The sequence below is a fragment of the Silene latifolia genome, chromosome 11 (genome assembly GCF_048544455.1).
Source record: "Silene latifolia isolate original U9 population chromosome 11, ASM4854445v1, whole genome shotgun sequence".
NCBI classification, from domain to species: Eukaryota; Viridiplantae; Streptophyta; class Magnoliopsida; order Caryophyllales; family Caryophyllaceae; genus Silene; species Silene latifolia.
The window spans coordinates 43,649,637-43,671,772 of NC_133536.1; the positions used below are offsets into that span (position 1 = coordinate 43,649,637).

General features: G+C 40.9%; 1 protein-coding gene across 1 annotated transcript; it reads left to right on the forward strand.

Moving 5' to 3' along the window:
• The first annotated feature begins 15,549 nt into the window (after window positions 1–15,549).
• LOC141614826 (putative acetyltransferase At3g50280) lies at window positions 15,550–17,201 on the forward strand. Its single transcript, XM_074433552.1, has one exon. It carries the CDS (start codon window positions 15,637–15,639, stop codon window positions 17,026–17,028), a length of 1,392 nt encoding a protein of 463 aa, XP_074289653.1. The 5' UTR covers window positions 15,550–15,636; the 3' UTR covers window positions 17,029–17,201.
• Window positions 17,202–22,136: the final 4,935 nt, after the last annotated feature.

Consider the following 22,136-nt stretch of genomic DNA (forward strand, 5'->3'; position numbering starts at 1 on the left):
TAGGACTTGTTTGTTTTAATTCTTTTATGCATTCATGCCAAATCGTCACTACATGTTTTATTTTTTTGTTATCGATGTAATTGTCTAGCATTCACCAATTTAGTTCACTTAAAAGTGATAGACAATTAAATTGACAGGATCTCTCACATTTGTTTAAAATTGAGATTAAGCCTTACCAAATAATAGCACCTATGAATCCCTTCTTCATTAGAGGTAGGTTCGGATCACCGAGGTACACTTTTTTTACGTTGGGTAAGTAGGGTAATAAAAGTTATTACGCGTGAAAATTGGTTGGACTCAACGGGATAAATATGGGTTGAATCGGTCCACCGTGCCCATATTTATTCTGGGGCTAAAAGATAGATTTTAAGAAAATCCGTCAACCAAGAGTTCTAGTAGTAGAATCAGTCAAAGTTGTTGACTCACCAAATTTATATAAATATGGGTTGAATCGGTCCACCGTGCCCGTGTTTATATAAAATTGGATCTTGGAATCATTTATATAATTCAGTGGGAGATCATTATATAAATGGGAACTTGTTAAATAGTTTCACAAGTTAAATATTTCTAGACGATAAATATTAATCTTTCCTTTATTTCCTTTGTAGTAATCACGATGGCTTCTACTAGTGAAACCGCCACCATAGCTAGAGATTCATGGCTACGTTCTTTTATGGACAAATATGTATTAAAAGCCGACGGTAGTAATTTTAAAGATTGGGAAGAACAACTTCGATTAGGCGCCGCAGTGATGGCAAATTACGCTACCTTGTCGATCCCTCTCCCCCTTCGCCTAGTACTAGGGCCACTGCCGATGTAAGGGAGGCTTTTTCAAATTATCAAAAGGAATCCGCTGCAATAAAAAATGTTTTGATTTTTTCAATGGATCCTGCTTTACAAAGGCAATGTGTCAAGTTTCGTTATGCACATGAAGTATTCTCGAGGCTTTCAACTATGTTTTCTCAAGCCCCGAGAATAATTCAGTATGACACCGCTGTTCGTTTCTTTGAGGCTAACCTCAAAGATGGTCAACCTGTAAGTTCACACGTACTTAAAATGATTGAGTACGTGGAAACTTTAGAGGGGTTGGGATGCAAGATCCCCGATGAACTTGTGGTGGACCGAGTGCTCCACTCTCTCTCGCACGTCAAGGGATTTACCCAATTTAGGGTAAATTACAATATGACGAACATGAAAAAGAGTTTACATGAGCTCCATTCTATGCTTGTGCAAGCAGAGAAGGACATGGGATTGAGTGGGAGTACAAGGAAAGATGTGCTTGCGATTAACGTGAAGGGGAAGAAGCAGTTTAAGAGGAACGCAGGTAAGAAGCCCGTTCAGGTGGAGGGCAAAGGTAAAGCAATTGTGAATTGCTCTACCAAGCCTAAATCCATAAAGGGTAATCCTCTTAAAGATACTTGTAATTATTGTAATAACAAGGGACATTGGAGACGTAATTGTACAAAGTACCTGGATGACATAAAAGCTGGCATTGTGAAGCCGACATGTAATTTCTCAACTGAATCTTTTATGATAGACATAAATTATGCTTCAAATACAACTTGGGTATTAGATACTGGTTGTGGTTCTCACTTGTGCAATCATTTGCAGGGCCTAAAAAGCATAAGAAAGCTAAACAAAGGTGATGTCGATCTCCGAATGGGAAACGGGTCTAAAGTAGCTGCCGTCTCAGTAGGAACTTATGTACTTAGTTTAGCTTCGGGTTTGGAGTTGCATCTTAATAATTTTTATTTTGTACCAACGCTATCTAGGAATATAATATCCGTATCTGTGTTAGACACAGAAGGGTTTTCTTTTGTAATTAAAGACAAGTGTTGTACTTTTTCCCTTAATGGGATTGTATATAGTCAAGCTATTTCAATCAATGGTATTTATATTCTAGATACTTGCAACGATGTTTATCATTTAGATAATAAAAGACTCAAAACAGGTGATCTTGATCTATCTTATTTATGGCATTGTCGATTAGGACACATCAACGAGAAGCGCATTAAAAGACTAGTGTCGACTGGTGTAATTAAACCTTTTGATTTCGAATCATTTGGTACATGCGAATCTTGTCTTCTTGGCAAGATGACTCGTTCACCTTTTCTAGGAAAAGGATCTCGAGCTAGTGAGTTATTGGGTTTAATACACACCGATGTGTGTGGCCCAATGACAGTCACTGCTAGAGGTAATTATGACTATTTCAGTACTTTTACCGATGACATGAGTAGATATGGGTATATCTACTTAATGAGGTATAAAAGTGAAGCTTTTGATAAGTTCAAAGAGTTTCAGAATGAAGTAGAAAACCAATTAAATAAGAAAATTAAAGCATTATGATCAGATCGTGGTGGGGAATACTTAAGCAATGAATTTAAAGATCACCTTATAAACTTCGGTATCGTATCTCAGTTAACTCCTCCTGGCACACCACAATTAAATGGTGTGGCTGAAAGGAGGAATCGAACTTTATTAGATATGGTTCGATCGATGATGAGTCAAACATAATTACCTAATTCATTCTGGGGTTTTGCCATTTTATCTGCTGTACAATCACTTAATAAAAGTCCCACTAAAGCAACTGACAAAACTCCATATGAGATATGGAAAGGGAAATTCCTGAATCTGCGATACATGAAAGTATGGGGTTGTGATGCTTATGTCAAGAGTAAATCTGACGATAAGCTTGCACCTCGTTCTGAAAAGTGTATTTTTGTAGGCTACCCTAAGGAAACTTGTGGATATTACTTCTACAATAGTAACGAGAACAAAGTGTTTGTGGCTCGTGAAGTCGTCTTTTCTAGAAAAAGAGTTTATTTCTAGAAGACAGAGTGGGAGGAAATTTGAACTTGATGAAGTTCAAGAGCCACAAACCGATCGACACTGCAGAAGATGTTCCTTCTACGTCTGAATCGATTATTGTTCCTTCTGAACCTAGGAGGTCAGAAAGGGTTAGTCGCCAGCCTGATAGATACCTTGGTATTATCGAGGAAGATGGTGACTATGAGGTTTTACTTTTAGAAAGTGATGAACCCAAGACCTATAAAGCGGCTATTATGAGTTCTGACTCTAAGCTATGGCTCGAGGCCATGCAATCCGAAATGGATTCCATGTACGATAATCGGTATGGGACTGGTTGACTTACCTAAAGATGTTCGACCTCTTAAGTGTAAGTGGATATTCAAGATTAAAATCGGCATGGATGGACATAAAGATGTCTACAAAGCTAGATTGGTTGCAAAAGGTTTCACTCAGGTTCATGGTTTACACTATGATGAAACTTTTGCACCAGTTTCTATGCTTAGATCTGTTCGGATAATGTTAGCGATTGTTGCATTTCATGATTATGAGATATGGCAAATGGATGTCAAAACCGCTTTCCGAACGGGTTTTACGGAAGAGGAAGTGTTCATGACACAACCTGAGGGTTTTGTGGATCCTAAGAATCCTAACAAAGTATGCAAACTTAAGAGATCCATTTATGGTCTTAAGCAAGCGTCAAGGAGTTGGAATCATCGTTTTGATCATGTTATTAAACAGAATGGTTTTTCTCGAAGTGTTGAGGAACCATGTTTATACATGAAGTTTAGTGGGAGTAAAGTTGTTTTCTTACTTCTTTATGTGGACGACATATTACTCATTGGGAATGATGTTGATATGCTTGCTTCTGTTAAGAAGTGGTTGGGAGATCACTTCCAAATGAAAGATTTGGGAGAAGCTCAGCGCATCTTGGGTATCCGGATCTATAGGGATAGACCCAAAAGGATATTAGCATTGAGTCAAGAAGCATATATCGATAAGATTCTTGACCGATTTAATATGAAAAACTCCAAGAGAGGTTTTCTACCTATGGGCAGTGGGATCACTTTGAGTAAGTCACAGTGTCCTACTGAGCCTAAGGATATTGAACGCATGAAATCGATTCCTTATGCTTCCGCTGTTGGATCGATCATGTATGCTATGATGTGTTCTCGTCCTGACGTCTCGTATGCTTTGAGTATGACAAGTCGTTTTCAGAAAACTCCAGGTGAGAGTCACTGGATAGCCGTCAAGAATATTCTAAAGTACTTGAGAAGGACTAAAGATTCATTCTTAGTGTTTGGAGGAGAATCTGAATTACGTATAAGAGGTTATACGGATGCCAGTTTCCAAACCGATAGGGATGATTTGAAATCCCAGGCTGGTTTTGTCTTTTTATTGAACGAAGGGGCGGTTTTCTGGAGAAGTTTCAAAGAGTCTGTGACTGCTGATTCTACAACGGAAGCTGAGTACATTGCAGCCTTTGAAGCTGCAAAAGAAGTTGTTTGGATTAGGCAATTTTTAGAGGGACTGAAAGTAGTTCCAACCGCCGAGGATCCTATCACTTTGTATTGTGATAACAGTGGGGCTATTTTTCAAGCAAAATAGCCCAAGTCTAGTAAAAAGTTTAGACATGTACTTAGGAAATTTCATGTAATTAGAGATTTAATTGAAAGGAAAGAAATTACAGTTTGTAAGGTTGGGACAGCTGACAACATCGCTGATCCTTTAACTAAGTTATTGTCTCAAGCTAAACATGATAGTCATGAAGTTTCGATGGGGTTGAGACGAATGCCAGAACTGTTGTAAATTATTTGATATGTAATAATCAAATATTGTATTTATTATTTCATATGTGATAAGTTACATTTATCGTTATATTCAATTTTATGTCTGAATTTATATACTTTGTTTTCTCCAAATAGGTTGTAAAGACAATGTCGAACCTTATTAAGTGAACTGGATTAACATTGTATTTTGTCCCTAGTTACTTAATGAGGTGACGTCTCGGAGTGACTAGATTATAAGGCGATAGATGACAGGTTCGACTGTCATATGGTCATAGTGATGACTGGTCGATTACATAGGCATATTGTGAGACAATTTGTCGGACAGTGACCGTTTATAGAGTTCTTTTGTTGCTAGGTCGTGGCGAGGACTTCTATTTATTCCTTCGAGTCAATTCTTTAGACTGGTGACTATTTGTCTGAGTTGGTACGGTTTTCCGGTGGCTTTGGTTTTTGTTCTAGGTCGCACCGTAAAAGGAGGCCGATGAGCATTTATCTTGGGTCATTGTGATCTCAGATCGAATGAAGAAAATAGGTCAACGGGATTGTCCTTTTAAGTCATAATTTATCTCAAGGCCACTCGAGGAGTGATGATCGTGAATGCGTGGCCACGCTCGGATGAGATCTATAGTAGATTATCCGGTCGGGCGGTCATTCTCCGATCGAGGAAACCACTTTATGATATGATCACGTGCAAGAACGACCTGAAAGACATCTTGCATTGAGTGGGAGATATTATTGGACAAGAGAATTGGTAACGCACACTTGTGTCAGACAAGTGGGAGATTGTTGTAGTAGTGTCCTCCACAATGAGTGCGTTTACATATTAAATCTCGTATAAGGAATATCAGGGATTTATTTATTTATTTGTCAGCTGGTCATCGTTAATCGGTAATGATTGGCTGACTAGAGTTTGACATTACTGTCGTGTGACGACGATGATCAGCTGATCCCTTTAGGTCACACCTATGGGATGATGCCCAAATGGAAAAAAACTAATTATTTGTATGAGATACCAATTAATTAAATCCTTGTATTAATTGACTTTTAACAAGTCATGTGAATATATTATTTGATGACGAGTTACGGACTCGGGCCAAGGGGATTTATTATTTAATTATTTGATAATTAATTAATAAATTTATTAATTAATAGTTAATTAATACGAGTTGTGTATATAAGTTTTGAGGTAAAGGTTATTAGCTATTTAATTTACAAGAGGTTGTAAAATTAGCTAAATGGGATAATATTAACACATTGTATGTTGATCAAATGGTCTTATGATTACTTAATGGTTAAGTAGTCATTGGTAGTTAATTGGTATTATTTAAGTGTTAAATAATTAAATTAATATTTAATTATGTAAGATAATTAAATATAGGACTTATAAGCATTTGTGGGACAAATGTCCAAAATTGGAATGGACTAAATAAATCCACTAGTGCCGTTTTTTTTCATGTGATTATAGTCATCACATGGTTAGACAACATCCACTAGTTTTTGTCCTCCAATTGTTTACATTTGATGTAGTCTATAAATAGTCTCATATACACACATCAAAGGAGAATTTTTAAGACAAAAAATTCTTCATGAACAATCACTTGGTCGGTTGGAATAAGAAAGGAAAAAGAGGCTAAAATCTTCATCCTTTTCATCATATATCTTGATCAAAAGGTTGATCAAATCATCATCAAACTAATTCACATATAATAATATACATGATATAATATTATTAGTGTAATAATATTACATAATACAAGGTTACTACTAAAAATTACCTAGTTAGTATTTTAGTAGTTATTTGGGTTAATCTTGGGTGTTAATCTAAGGAGGTACTCTACTTTGGGTACTATAGTTTGGAGGATCTTCCTTAACATTTTATAGCTCAAGAACTACAAAGGTAGGAGACCTTTGTAGTGCCCATATTTTTGCCTTATAACAATGTAAGGAATTTTTGTCTTAAGATGGTTTTAGACCATCTCTTTTATACATTCTTTTGCATGCATGTAGATTTAGACCATTTTTAATTAACTTGTAATTTTAATATCATAATATGAGTATTAATATGGTCTAAATGACTAACACAAGCTCACCATTGGAGAAGGAGAGATGTTCAAAGAAGAACCAGAAGACGATGAATTCGAGTCAGAGTCAGAGTCGGAGCCTAGAAAAGTCACTAGGGAGTCTCCTCCTATCGTCATTCCCACTCTCCTTGTTTCTCCTAGCTTAGCCTCAAGTAGTAATGGTAGTTCGGGAAATGTCCCAACAACTGTCCCTTTACCGCCGCTGACAACAGATCAAATGGCTTCTTTGTTTCAACTTTTCTCAAACTTTAATATGAATAAATCAGGTTCTGCTTACTCTTTGTGTTATCTTGAATACAATTCTGTTTACGATGATACTGAGGATGACCCAGACCCAGACTCAATTGAGATGCCTCCCTACATAGCCAAGGAAATACTACAAGAGGGGGAAGGGGGACCAGTAATACAGAACACCGAACCCATCAATGTAGGAACTGAACTAGAACCCCAAGAACTTAGGATAGGGACTACCTTGAGCCCTACCGAGAGGGCCAGTTTCATAGACCTCCTACATGAGTTCAAAGACATTTTCGCTTGGTCCTACAAAGACATGCCAGGGATCGACAGGGATATCGCCGAACATAGAATCCCAATTAAGCCAAGTTTCAAGCCCGTGAAACAGAAGCTTCGTCGAATGAGGACAGAATGGGCTCTCAAGATTAAGTAAGAGGTCGATAAGCAATTCAAAGTCGGGTTCATCAAAGTTTCCGAGTACTCTGACTAGGTAGCCAACATAGTATCCGTACCCAAAAAAGATGGGAGAATCCGTGTTTGTGTTGATTTTAGAGACTTAAACAAAGCAAGTCCTAAAGATGACTTTCCTCTACCACATATCGACATATTGGTGGACAATACCGCAGATCACGCGTTACTATCCTTCGTGGATGGGTACGCGGGTTACAACCAAATTAAGATGGCCATAGAAGACATGCATAAGACCGCCTTTGTCACTCAATGGGGAACCTATTGCTATACGGTCATGCTGTTTGGGTTAATCAACGCTGGAGCTACATATCAACGCACCGCAACTACACTCTTACATGACATGATGCATAAAGAAGTTGAGGTATACATAGACGACATGATTGTCAAGTCCAAGGATAGAGAGGGGCATATTGCGAACCTTCACAAATTCTTCTCAAGGCTACGAAAGTACAACATGAGGCTCAATCCTCAGAAGTGCGCATTCGGAGTAACATCTGGCAAACTCCTGGGATAAGTCGTTCGCCAACGAGGTATAGAAATAGACCCTTCCAAGATCAAAGCTTTGATCGAAATGCCACAACCCCAAACGGAAAAAGAAGTCAGAGGATTTCTGGGCAAAGTGCAATATATAAGTCGATTCATATCGAAACTCACCATGATCTGTGAACCTATCTTCAAAAAGCTCAAGAAAACAGATCTTACCATGTGGGATGATGACTGTCAAAAGGCATTCGACCGAATCAAGGAGATATTAGCTAAACCACCAGTGCTCATGCCACCTCAACGAGATCAACCTCTTAATTTATATCTCACAGTAACCGAAACAGCCGTGGGCGCCATGCTAGCTCAAACCGTAGGAAAGGAAGAAAGGACTATCTACTACCTTAGTAAGAAGTTCCTACAGTACGAGTGCAAATATTCACAACTCGAAAAGACATGCCTCGCTCTTGTGTGGGCAACGAAGAAGCTACGTCATTACATGCTTAGCTACTCCGTCAAAATATACTCCAAAATGGACCCTGTCAAATACCTCTTCGAGAAACTCGTCCTCAACGGACGCCTAGCAAGATGGACCTTGATGCTCTCAGAGTTCGATCTCAAATACGTACCTCTGAAAGTTATAAAAGGGCGCGCCGTTGCCGAATTCTTTGCAGAAAATCCCATCAATGATGCACAAACAATAGATACTTGGTCATTTCCAGACGAGGATATACTCCAAACCGATGTTGACTCCTGGGACCTCTACTTTGATGGAGCATCAAACTTAAGAGGATTTGGAATAGGAGTGTTTCTCATTTCTCCTGAAGGCGAGCATACATCGATCTCTGTCAAACTCGACTTCGAGGTGACAAATAATGCTGCAGAATACGAAGCTTGTCTCATTGGACTACAAGCGACAGTAAGCTTAGGCATTAAAAACCTCCGAGTGCATGGGGATTCGTCCCTGATCATCAATCAAATTACAGGATCTTGGAAAATCCGAAGCGAAATCCTAGCACCTTCTCAAGCCAGAATAGACCAGGTTGCCCAATTCTTTGATCACATGACCTATCTACACCTACCTCGGGAAGAAAATCAATTTGCAGATGCTCTTGTAAAACTTGCATCTTTGATTAATATGCCAGATAAAATGGTGAAAATGCCTTTATGTATCGAACGACGATCAGAGCCAGCTTATGTCCACCAAATAACCAATGAAGAGGAAATCACAGAGGAACCTTGGTTCCAAGCAATCTTAAACTTCAAGCTTAACGGTACCTGTCCACCGGATATGGACAAAAGGGGACAGCGTGCTATACGCCTACTAGCTTCCCAATACGTTCTCATGCAAGGAGAGTTATATATATACAAAAGAACACCTCTTGGTGTAATCCTACGTTGCCTTGATCATTCACAAGCGCGGAAAGTGATGGAAAAAGTCCATGATGGAGAATGCGGTCCTCACATGAGTGGGCCCATGATGGCAAAGAAAATCACACGTTTGGGGTACTATTGGACCACAATGGAATCCGATTGCATCAAATACGTAAGACATTGCCACAACTGCCAAATTTTCGGGAACGTACAGCATGTCCCTCCTTCATTGCTCTATACGATGACATCTCCTTGGCCATTTTCTGCCTGAGGAATCGATATAATCGGGAAGATAACTCCAGCCGGAACAGGAGGTCACTGTTTCATCCTAGTGGCAATTGACTATTTCACCAAATGGGTAGAAGCGGCTTCCCACACTAGTCTCACGGCTAAAAACGTAGCAAAGTTCATACAAAACAACATCATCTGTCGATACGGTTGCCCACATGAGATCATTAGTGATAATGGATCACATTTCCAAGCTGAGACTGAGCAATTTCTAGCCAAGTACAAAATTAGGCATCACCACTCTTCGCTATATAGACCACAAACTAATGGCGCGATAGAGGCGGCAAACAAGAACGTTGTCACAATTCTCAAGAAAATGATTGACAACTATCGAGATTGGCCAAGCAAGATACCCTTTGCTTTGTGGGGATATCGTACATCTTTCAGGACGCCCGCTGGGGCCACCCCTTTCTATTTGACCTACGGCATGGAAGCTGTACATCCAGTCGAGTTAGAAATAACATCCTTGCGTATCTTACTCGAAAGTCAAATCCCGGAAGCCGATTGGAAGAGGGATAGATATGAAGAACTCATCCTCCTGGATCAACGTAGGCTACGCGCATTACATAATGTCCAAACATATCAAGCACGTATCAAACGAGCCTTCAATAAAAGGGTCAAGCCAAGGAACATCAAGGAAGGAGACTTAGTACTCAAGTCAATTAGAGCTCTTTTACCTGTCGATCCACGAGGAAAATTCAAACCTAATTGGGCCAGGCCACTTCTAGTCAAGTCCATACTTCCAGGGGTGCGGTTAGAATCACAGACCTAGATGGGAATGAATTTGCCAACCCAACGAACCTTGACCAACTAAAGCAGTATTATGCCTAGAATAGGAACAAAAACGCGCCTCGCGTAACCTCACGTGTCGCTCTTGTGGCACTAAATAAACGGCCCCTGACCAAGCTGAAATAAGCTAATGTCACCATGCTCTTGCATTTTGACAATTTGTCATCCTCATATCATCAAATAAACTAAATTGCACCTTAAGAGTAAGTAAAAAGCTCATGCTTATTTTTCTAAGTTCATTACAAGCTGTTGCTTAGAACAATTGTTCTTTTACATTTACTCGAACTACGCGCAAGGGTTTGATTTCATTTTTTAATGAATACGTAGGCAATCCTTCGCAGGATACAACCGATTAATTTTAAAATGTAAATAGAATGACATTTGCAGTTGCATTTGGAATTCGACAAGAATAATAAATAGAAAATCACAACGGTTTCATAACCAATTAACCTCCTTTATTTCATTCATTTTCTAATAATAATAATAGTACGCTACATAATAATAATGCTAAAAGATAAAAAAAAAATAAAGTAGGCTAGGATTCTAAAAACCCCACCTTCTTATTACAATAATAATAATAAAGACTTGGGCTATTCCTCCATTTTCCCTTTGCCCTTATCATTTTTGTCATATTTCTTGTCACGGCCTCGAGCCGGACGCTCTTGCGCCACCTCGGACCTAATCACCAACGGTCTTTCTCGAGGTCTAGCCTTCCCATTCTTGTCAATCACTTTGTCCACGGCAGGAGAGGTCTTCGGTTTCTTCGAAGGATGAACAACTCGAAACCCAGCTTCTTCCTCTCCCTCATTCAGATGCTTCTCTTTCTCCTTTTCCACCTCGCGCACCTTGTAGTCAACAGGCTCGCGCTTCCTCAATCTCTCACGCTCCTCCGGAGTAGTAGCTTTCCTCCACCGCATATAGGAGTCCGACACCCATAAGGCACTAACAGAAGAGTTCAAGAACCATACGTTTCTTTGAGCCCATTTAATGGCCCACTCCCTTCGACTCTCAGTAGTAAGCGCCATGACAGTCTGCGGTACAGTGTCAAGCTTCGAGATTGTCTACTTCAGTCCAACCTGTCTCATCAACCTCTCCGGGAAGATGCATACCATGAATTTCAAGCCAGGAATGCGCACAGATCGGGTAGGATCCAAGGAAGATACTCCAGTGACAGATTTGAGATGCCACCATAGTTCGATCCATCTAATCATGGGACCATCATTACTCTTCAATTTGTTTTCCCAATAATTGCAGACTCGAGTGAAGTCCACCATGTAGAGCCTAGTCCTCAAAGAAATTGAGCGAGCATGATAGGCAGGAACATTAACTGGGGGGCTCGATCAATCGAAGACGCTCCATAAGCCAAACCTACCAAAAAGCAGGTATTAAAGAAAAAAACGACGAAAAAAGAAAAAAAAAAAAAAAAAAAAAGAAGCAAACGAAAAAAAAAAGAAAAAGAAGAGAAGAAATTCTTTACCTGCAAAATAATGGGACTTCCCAAATAAGGTAGGTCACGATTGGCTTTCCTGTTATCCAAACCCAATAGGATATCTCCTAAACATAAACAAGTTGGGTTCCTGCGCAGTTCCATTTGCTCAACTAGGCCCAGGAAACGGGGATCACCTCTCAAATCCTCATCAACGTGCCCTTGAAGGACATATAAATGTAACAAGCAAAATCCGAATGCCCTTCGCCTAGCAACAAAAGAGATGGTGGGGTCGGCCTTGTTAATGAATCGGTCAATAAAGTCCAACATTTGCACTCCTTTCGAGGTCACTAGACGGTCCACCACAATTCTTGTCAACCCAAGCAAGTCTCTAAATTTGTTCTTATACCCTTGTGAAGTAGAAGAAATAGCGGGCAAGTGTTGTGGGTCCCACCCACCAATCGCAGCAATTTCTTCAGAAAATGGGCAAATGTCACCTCCAGGGAAGGTAAAAACGTGATAATTCGGGTCCCAATAATCAAGACAAGCATCTAGGAGTGGTTTGATCACCTTGATAGGCTTCAAACTCAACAACGATCCAAGATTATAGCCACCCCTGTCATACTTCTCCACACTAGAGAACTCATTGGTCCACTCTTTTAGACGAATTTCAAGAGTATTCATGATGAAGGATTGTTTTGAGAATTTTATGTAATAAGACGAAGGAAGAGACGGAAGAATTGTGTGAATAAAACCTCTATCGACGTTTCTATTTATACTAAAATCTGTTTCCTAAAATCCGCCAGGACGGATACACCGGGGAACAGGCGCAGCACCTGCTATGCCTCTTCAAAGAGACGCAGCTCCTGCCGCGCCTCTTCCTCAACAACGTTTCTGTGATTTTCCGCGTTGGATCTTTCCTAAATTCCTTAACGAATAATTTTTCTATTCAAACGGGATATTATTTTGGTAAATACGTCAAAGTTACCATATTTCGTGTTTCCTAATTTCGCAAACGCGCATCTCGAGACGATATCGACATTTTCGCCATTTTAGCACACCTGTACATTTCTTTTTGATTTTTTTTTTGGGGAATCATTTCACAAATTTAATTCAATTTATCTCTTTTAAACCTATACATTTTTGTATTTAATTTCATTATATCTTTTTTTAAACTTATACATTTCTTTTTTACTTTTTCTTTTCAGGGAATCATTTCACTCTCCATTTCAAACTTATACGTTTTTTTTTTAGGGGGTAACCCTCCCTACCGTCCGGTCATTTCCGACCAAATTTTTGCATTACATTTTTGCATTTTCGAGTCAAACCCTCTCTACCGTCCGGTCATTTCCGACCAAATTTTTTGCTGTTTTGCATTTTCAAGTCATTGTTTTGCGCTAATTTAGGCCATATGTATGCATACATGTTCTATGTGATTTCTATGTAAATTTCGGCAGCATGACGGCGTAAACCATCATCTACCAAACCTGTTCAAAGCTAACCTACAGGAACAAACAACGCAACCCAGCAGCAAAGGCAGTCATGCCGTCGTATATACAACCAAAAGAGGGATATGTACAACAAACTGGGGGATCGAGCCCCAAGCAAAATCCAAAATGTCCAAAATATAGGTCCTAAAATGTACAAATATGCAAGATACAGCCAAAAACAAACAACAACGAAAACTACTGTCGGGCGCCGCCTAACTCCGCAACTCTCGCCTCGAGAGCAGCAACCTCGGCGTCACGAACCTCGAGCTCCTCAAGAAACAAGTCGTGTCTCCCCGAGATCGGGCCGCTCTCGCTCCGGCTCGCGCTCCCTCTGCAAACAACAAATTGGCTCATGTCAATCATTTCAAGCAATCATAAGAAAATTAGAAAATTCAAAAATGAAGTAGACGAAAGGTTCATACCTGACGACCTCGACGGCAGTAGCTCGCAGCCGGTTGGCTACCCTCCATAACGCCACAAAGCGAGACGGCGCAACCTGCATTTTCAAACAAGAAGTTCTCAATAATTGGATAAGTTCAATTAAATGTGTTCTTACACAAAAAATCATACATATTAGAGGCTCACCCTTCGAATCAGATGCTGCCACTCGTCCAAGCCAGCATCCGTTACAGCCACGTCAAAGTCACGCAGCTCGGAGATCGTCGTCCTCCCGGTCGCGTCAGTGTACTCGAGGGTCTCGGGGTACTCTGGCGGCTCGATGCCCGCCGCCTCAACCTCCTGCGAAGACAAAGGATTGCCTTTAAATCGATGATCATTCATCATACTTTCGAAATGGTCATAAGGAGAGTAAATGCTCACCAAAACCGGCCAGTACGCTAACCTTCCGTAGAGGAACGCCGAGTAGTCCTCACCAAGAAGCAGAAGGGCGTCACCACCAACGCCAGCCAAGTCAGCCTCCCTCTCAGCCTCAGAAGGCTCCCTGAACATTGTCCTGGGAGGTTCGATGGGAACCGTCAAGACATCCTGAGAGCACTGACGAGCCAAGCGCTCGCCCAAATACCACACAGGACCCATCGGCGTCCTCAACAGCAACCGGCTCGAGCTCCTAGGTCGAAGGACCTCAGCCACGAAAGGAGGAGCGCCAGCGTACTCCGCCCAAGGTCTGAGCACCCACTGGGAAAAGACAAGCAAGAAATCATTCTTATGATCGGTTAAAATGGTAATAAAGGAGTAAAACGAATATAAGTGAGAAGCTCACGCTATCCAGCTGAAGAGTGTTCACGTCCCGCCGGTAGACACTATACCGAATGTTTTTTTCTTCTAATTTAATAATACGTGTAAAAATATTAATGAATATTTTTCTATAGTAATAAATTGTAAATTATTTCCCATTTCTAATAATTAATTATTTTCGATTTCTAATAGAAAACTTGTATTCCTATTTCTAATAGACAATTTTAAATAATTAGTTATTTTCTATTTCTAATAGGAAAATGTGTCGCGAAAAAAAAAGCCTCTTTTAGTTTATTTTCTATTTTAATAGGAAAGTGTGTCTCGAAAAAAAGCCTCTTTTAGTTATATATATTGATTGATTGATTTACCTAATGCGTCAGCAACGATTTTAGTAGTACAACGAGGCTCAAAAATGATCTTCAAAAATTGTGAGTCCTTTAATAATTCCCTCCAATACAAGATGATAGTAACGAAGTTTCCGAAACCGTTAGCTAGGCCGCCAGACCCCAAGACCGCGTTAATAGCGACTACCTTTTCGGCGAGTTTGTCAAATTTTTTTATATAATCAGTTAGCTTATCAATTCCTAATTTTAATTTATCTTATCAGTTAGATTCTCAAGTTTCGGCTTCCTTTTTTAAACTAATTTTATCAAAAAGAGCCTAAATATGTCATTGAGAAGATACTTAAACTACAACTCTACCACTATTACTATAACCCTAATTTAGGCCATATTTTTTTGGATTTAATTTCAATTCAGTTCAGCACTATTCAATTCAGTTGAGCTTCATTCAGTTCAATTCGGTTAATCTTTTCACATATTAAGATTCTGTTCTTTTGGACTTAATTTCAGCTCATTTAAGTTCAGTTCGGCTTTATTTAGTTCTATTCAATTTAAATTATCTCTTCATAAATTAACTCTCACTTCTAAAGTTCAGTTCAATTGAGCTCTATAAAATTTAGTTCACTTCAATTTAACTCTTTTCACCCCGAAAAGAAGAGGGTCTTAAATATGTTACCTTGAATTTATCTTGTCAGTTGATTGCTTGAAAATGGGCCTTAATATCCAACATCACAAAATGGCTCTAAACTTATGTCGTCATTAGTGTCAATATATAAGTGTGGTCATCGTTAGATCTAGCCATCATCAAACAACGATATACACTAAAAGTGCCCCATACGGCTTACAATAAAATTTCTCCAATCCAACTCAAAAATGGGAAGCCGTTCTCAAGGAAGCCATACACTCACGCTCTTATCCGAGTGTTTCGTGAAACCCCCGAACCTAGACAACAAAGAAGCACCTAAAAAGCTAACTTACTTGGGCGGAACTGATCTATTCATGTTAGCACTTGACACAATGCAAAAGGGTCTCCTTTTCGATACCAAATTACAACCCGATTTCCTAGCGAAACTCAAAAAATCGTTATACATCTCCCTCATTCACTTCTACCCTTTAGCTGGCCAACTCGGGATCCAAAAATTCGATAATGAGCAAACTTGTTGCTTCTACGTCGATTGTGAGGCGGGCCCCGGAGCCCGCCTCCTCCATGCGAGTGTAAACAACTCTGTTTCTGACATAGTCTCCTCAGTCGACGTTCACCCAATTGTGGAATTTTTCTTTGATCTAGGAGAAAAATCTATTAACTATGAAGGTCATACTAGACCGCTTTTGTCGGTTCAAGTAACGGAGCTCGTCGATGGATTTTTTATCGGGTTCACCATGAACCATTGTATTGCGGATGGTACTTCGTTATGGCATTTTATTTCTACATTGTCCGAGATTTTTTGTCAAGTCAAGGATAATGACAAAAATGAGTACCGTGAGGTGCACGAGGTTTCCATATCTAGGAAACCAATAATTGAAACATTATTTCCTAGTGGTGGGTACGGTCCAACATTCCGGTTGCCTTATCTCAAACCGGATGAGTTTGTAAACCGGTACAAATACGATCCAGGCCCATTAAGAGTACGGATATTTCACTTCTCGCCCAAGTCGATATCAATGCTCAAGTCCAAGGCAAACGAAGAATGTGGGCTTCAGAATAACATATCATCCTTTCAGGCCTTGTGTGCGTTTATGTGGCAATCCATCACACGGGCTAGAAATTTACGAACAGAAGACGAGACCCGATTGTCTATACCCATGAATGCTCGAACCCGATTCAACCCGCCTTTCCCGGACGAATATTTTCGTAATTCTATCACGGTGGCCAAAGGCGAGACTAAGGTGGGTGATCTAATGAGCAATAGTTTAGGTCACGCCGCGTTAATAGTTAATCAATGTATCAAAATGCAAGATGGAACATACTACCGCAAATTGGCGAAGTACTTTGAGGAGAACGCTTGTGTTGTCCCTCGCGGTTCAGCCTCTGCTAATGTAACCATAGGTGGTTCGCCAAGGTTTGATATGTATGGGCCGAAATTTGGGGTTGGTAAAGCGGTGGCTGTTTTAGCGGGCTATGCTAGTAAGGATGATGGAAAGGTGACGGCGAATCCAGGATGTGAAGGAAGTGGAAGTGTGGATTTGGAGGTTTGTCTTAGGCCTGAGAACATGAATGCTCTTGAGTTAGACGAAGAGTTTATGAGTTTTGTGTCAACAATTTAATTGACGGACCCAAACTATCTTGGGACAATCTGTGCTGTTTCGGTTTTTTGTTGTTTTTCTTCTTCTTCTTCTTCTTCTTCTTCTTGTTAGTCTATGAGTTGCTATATCTTCATTGTTCGTGTTGTAAGCCTGTGTTATCATTCCGGCTATCCAATTTACTGCTATGATTTGAATGTTATTGTGTTGAAAATAAACATAATGAGACTCAAACCAAAGACCACGAACATACATGAAACTGACAAAACAAGGAGTCGTTTAATTTGGTTACATACGAGAACTTACAATGCAATCAACTCTCAAACAATCAGAAGTTATGCATATTAAACTAGTGCCACAAAACTCATAAAATCTTCGTCTAATTCAAGAGCCATCATTGTTTGAGGTACAAGAAAAACTTCTAAATCTACGCTTCCACCGCCTTCACGTCCTGGGCTCGCAGTAACTTTCCCATCTTCCTTATTACAATATCCAGCTAACATTGCCTCCGCTTTACCAAGCCCAAATTCAGGCCCGTACGTGTCAAACCTGGCCGACCCACCTATTAATACCAAGTTCGGACAATAAAATGGAGAGGCCGTCCCCATATCAGGTGGACCCTCACATAGGCACTTGACAAGCATTTCATAGAATTCACGAAGGTTTTTGTTAAGAGACAATGAGAGGGAAGTTGTGTGTATTATTGAGTCGGAATCATGTTTAAATAGATTACAATGTGGGCTATATGGGGCCGAACATAAGACTATCAATAATAACATCGTATAATCCTTAACACCCCCCTTAAGCTGGAGCATGGAGATCAAGAAAGCCCAACTTGGAGAGAAGATAAGAAAACTGCTGCACTCCCAAAGCTTTGGTGAACATATCAGCGAGTTGCTCATTCGTCGATACATGAAACGGAGAAATCATACCCTCGGTAATCGCATCACGGACAAAATGGCAGTCAATCTCAATATGCTTCGTCCTTTCGTAAAAAACCGGATTTTGAGCAAGATGAATTGCAGATTGACTGTCACAAAATAGCTTCATAGGCAAAGGAAAGGGGACCTCCAAACAAGATAACAAACCTTTCAACCATTTCAAATCACAAACAACCGCTGCCATGGACCGATATTCTGCCTCGGCCGAAGATAACGAGACGGTTGATTCTTTCTTCGTCTTCCAGGAGATAGGGGAGCCCCCAAGAGAAACGAACCATCTGGTGGGGGAATTGCGGGACAAAGGGCATCCTGCATAATCGGAATCACACCACCCGGAGATAGAAAAATCACTATCAGAACGCAACAAGATACCTTGGCCTGGGCTACCCTTCAAGTACCGTACCACGCGCAAAACGGCCTCATGATGCTCTTGCCGTGGCTCCTTAAGGAAACGAGAAAGGATCTGTACAGCATAAGACAAGTCGGGACGAGTAACTGCAAGATAAACGAGCCGACCCACAAGACGGCGATAGGACTCAATGTTTTCGAGAACCGGACCACCCGCTAAACCCAGCTGATGATTTTGCTCCAATGGCGTGGCGGCTGGCTTAGAACCATGTAGACCCGTTTCAGAGATAATGTCCAAGGAATATTTCCGTTGACTCAAATAAATTCCTTCTGCACTGCGGGCCACTTCAAGTCCAAGAAAATACTTGAGAGTGCCCAAATCTTTCATGTGAAAACAGATCCCCAAATAGGCTTTAAAAGGAGAGATAGCGGAAGCATCATTTCCCGCAATAACAAGGTCATCACCATAGACAAGAACAAATAATCGTACCTTATCTTGCGAGAAAGAAAATAAAGAATAATCGGAATAAGATTGTCGAAATACATAGTTTCGAAGAGCCGTGGCTAATTTGGCAAACCAGGAACGCGGAGCCTGTTTTAGGCCGTATAATGATTTCTTCAAGCGACAAACCATGCCCACTCGACCACGACCGAAACCTGGGGGTAGGCCCATGTATACTTCCTCATCCAAATCACCATGCAAAAAAGCGTTGTGAACATCCATCTGATGCAATTCCCAGTTATTTACGGCTGCAACTGAAAGAAAAACATGAATAATAACCATCTTAACAACCGGTGCAAAAGTTTCACCATAGTCCAATCCTTCAGTCTGATGATTGCCAAACACAACCAAACGAGCTTTATATCGCTCAATGGATCCATCAAAATTATATTTAATTTTATACACACAACGGCATCCAATGGCCTTTTTGTCAGCTGGAAGAGTCGTGAGCTCCCACGTTTCATTGCGTTCAAGAGCATCAATTTCATCTTTCATGGCGACACACCATTTTTCATCCTGTATCGCTTCCTTAAAGGAGGGAGGTTTAGTATTCTCAGTAATTGCTGCAAGAAAAACTTGATGTTTCGCCGAAAAAGAATGAGAATCAATGTAATTTGCTAAGGAATAAGGTGTACCTTAAGACGACGAATCCGGACTTGGTGAGCGCGAGGAATTAGGATTTCGTGCTGTGCTAAGAACATAACCACTTAAACGGGAATTTGGGAACTTCTGTCGTCGACCCCTACCCATTTCAGCGGTACCCGAATCAACCGTATCAGCAGCAAGAATCGTGGGCTCTGTCTCACCCGTGGGCTCCCCTGCTCCGTAGCTCCAGCTGTAGCGCTGGACGCACCCATGTCCGGGTACTCGCCCAGTCCCGTGGGCCCCCGACCCGTAGGACCCCCACTACACCCGAACCAGGTGCATCATTCGTGCCATTAAATGGAGTATCCAAGTCAACTACATCATCAGGGGGATGGGCAGTCAATGCAGTATAAGGGAATACGTCCTCGTGAAAAACGTCACGAGAAAAAAAAATAGGAACCGGTATCAACATTGTATAATTTCCAACCCTTTTTGTTATGAGGATAACCAACAAAAACACACTTCTGTCCCCTTTTTTCAAACTTGTCTCCACGGGTATTTTGATTATAGGCAAAACATAGGCAGCCAAACACACGCAAATTCGTATATAACGGAGCCTTACCATAAAGACACTCATAGGGAGTTTTATTGTCAAGCAAGGAAGAAGGATTTCGATTTATCAAATGAACTGCAGCAAGAATACACTCTCCCCAAAACGTCTTAGGTAAGTTGGCCTGAAAAAGAAGAGCCCGACCAACATTTAAAATATGCCAGTGCTTGCGCTCGACACGGCCATTTTGTTGAGGCGTGCCGACACAAGAGGTTTGAAAGTGTATCCCATTTTGAAAAAAATAGCCAGCCATACAATTAAATTCATTTCCATTGTCACTTTGAACCGATTTGACGGATTTGGAAAACTTCTTATCAACCATAGCCAAAAAATTCATAAACATATTTGTAACCTCTGTCTTATCAACCAATAAATACACCCAAGTTGCCCGGGAAAAATCATCAACAATCGTAAGGAAATATTTTGCACCACAAGAAGAGACAATACGATAGGGTCCCCAAAGATCAAAATGAATTAATCCAAACATTTTAGAAGCGTGTTTATCATTCAAAGTAAAACTATTACGATACTCTTTTGCTAACTGACAAGTCTCACAAACGAAAGGCTTACTAAAATTAAGACTATTAGCAAAAGAAATAGCTTTAAAAGCTTTATTCGACGGATGACCCAACCGTTGATGCCATAGAGAAACAGAGCCCGTACTCACAGAATTCACCACTGGTTCCCTAGTACTCGCACTTATCCAATAGAGATCATCTCGCAGCTCACCCACTCCAATCGTCGTCCTCGTAGAAGGGGCCTGAATAATACAAGATTCCTTAGTAAAAACAAATAAAAAATCAGCAGTAGCCGTAAGCTGTGAGACGGAAATAAGGTTGCAAGTCAAACTGCGAACATATAAAACATCATGGAGAGTCAACGACTCATTTATGTAGACCGAGCCTATAAGCGTCGAGGCAACCTGTTGGCCATTAGGAAGACCAACCGGTCAAGAAGCAATGGTACGTGGTGCTGCTAAACACGACAAATTTCCCGTGACGTGATTAGAGGCACCCGTATCTAAAATCCAGAAAAACATACCACTTAATCGATCTGAGACACAGGTGGTGTTAGTCGAGACACCCGAATGAACAAAATGAGCCTGCACCGATGGAGTGGCACCAGACACACTCCCACCAGAAGACCGAGCAGACCCCGAGCCCTGTCCAATACCCGAACCAGCCGCCCCAGACCCGTGAGCCGTACCAGAACCAGAACCGCGAGCAGAACCTCTTGCCTTACCGCGAGCACGACGAAGTTCAGCTAAAGTACGCGGCCTATCGCCCCACCAATCAGGAAACTTTTGAGACTTGATATAGCAGTTATTTGCGTCATGACCTCGGGTTTCACAAAAAATACAGTAAAACCTGCTACGCTCGCCCCTCTCTTGATCACGCAGAACCCTCCAATCGATATTCGAACCCGGGGTGGCAAAAGCAACCACATCCGAGACATCAACAGCGGGAGAAGGGGAAGTGCGTAATCGCTCCTCTTGAAGTACAACCTGATAGGCACGACTAAGGGAGGGAAGAGGGTCAAGTTGTAGCTGTTGCGAGTGCACACTGGAATACAAAGACGGATCGAGACCCATTAAAAACTGATGTAAGCGCTCGTTATCTAATCACTTTATAGCATCGGCGCAATTTTCGCACTTACAAGCAAAAGGAGGTTCATGAACGACAAGGGCATCCCACAACGATTTCAAATTACCAAAATATGTTGTAACGTCCGTACCTTTGCCTTGTCGACAGTCACGTAATTGAGTCTTGAGGCCGTGTATTTTCGACCCATCAACAACAGAAAATTACGCCGCCAATTCTGCCCAAAGGACCGACGCATCTTCAACGTAGGAGATCGTATGGAGCAAGGAGGGATCAATGGTATTTCGAATCCATTGAATAATCGTGCATTGAACGACCTCCCAATTATGAAGATCAAATCTATAAGTCGGCTTTTTAATTGAGCCATCAACAAATCCAAACTTCCGACGAGACTTCAAGGACATTTTCATGGAGTTTCGCCCATTGTCGTAATTGACGCGACGAAGAGTGATGTGAGAAATTTTAGCGCCCGTAACGTCATGGGATCCGAGGTAGTAGGGATTAGAGAAATCGAGCTTTGGTGGGTCTTTGTCGTCACCGGCCAT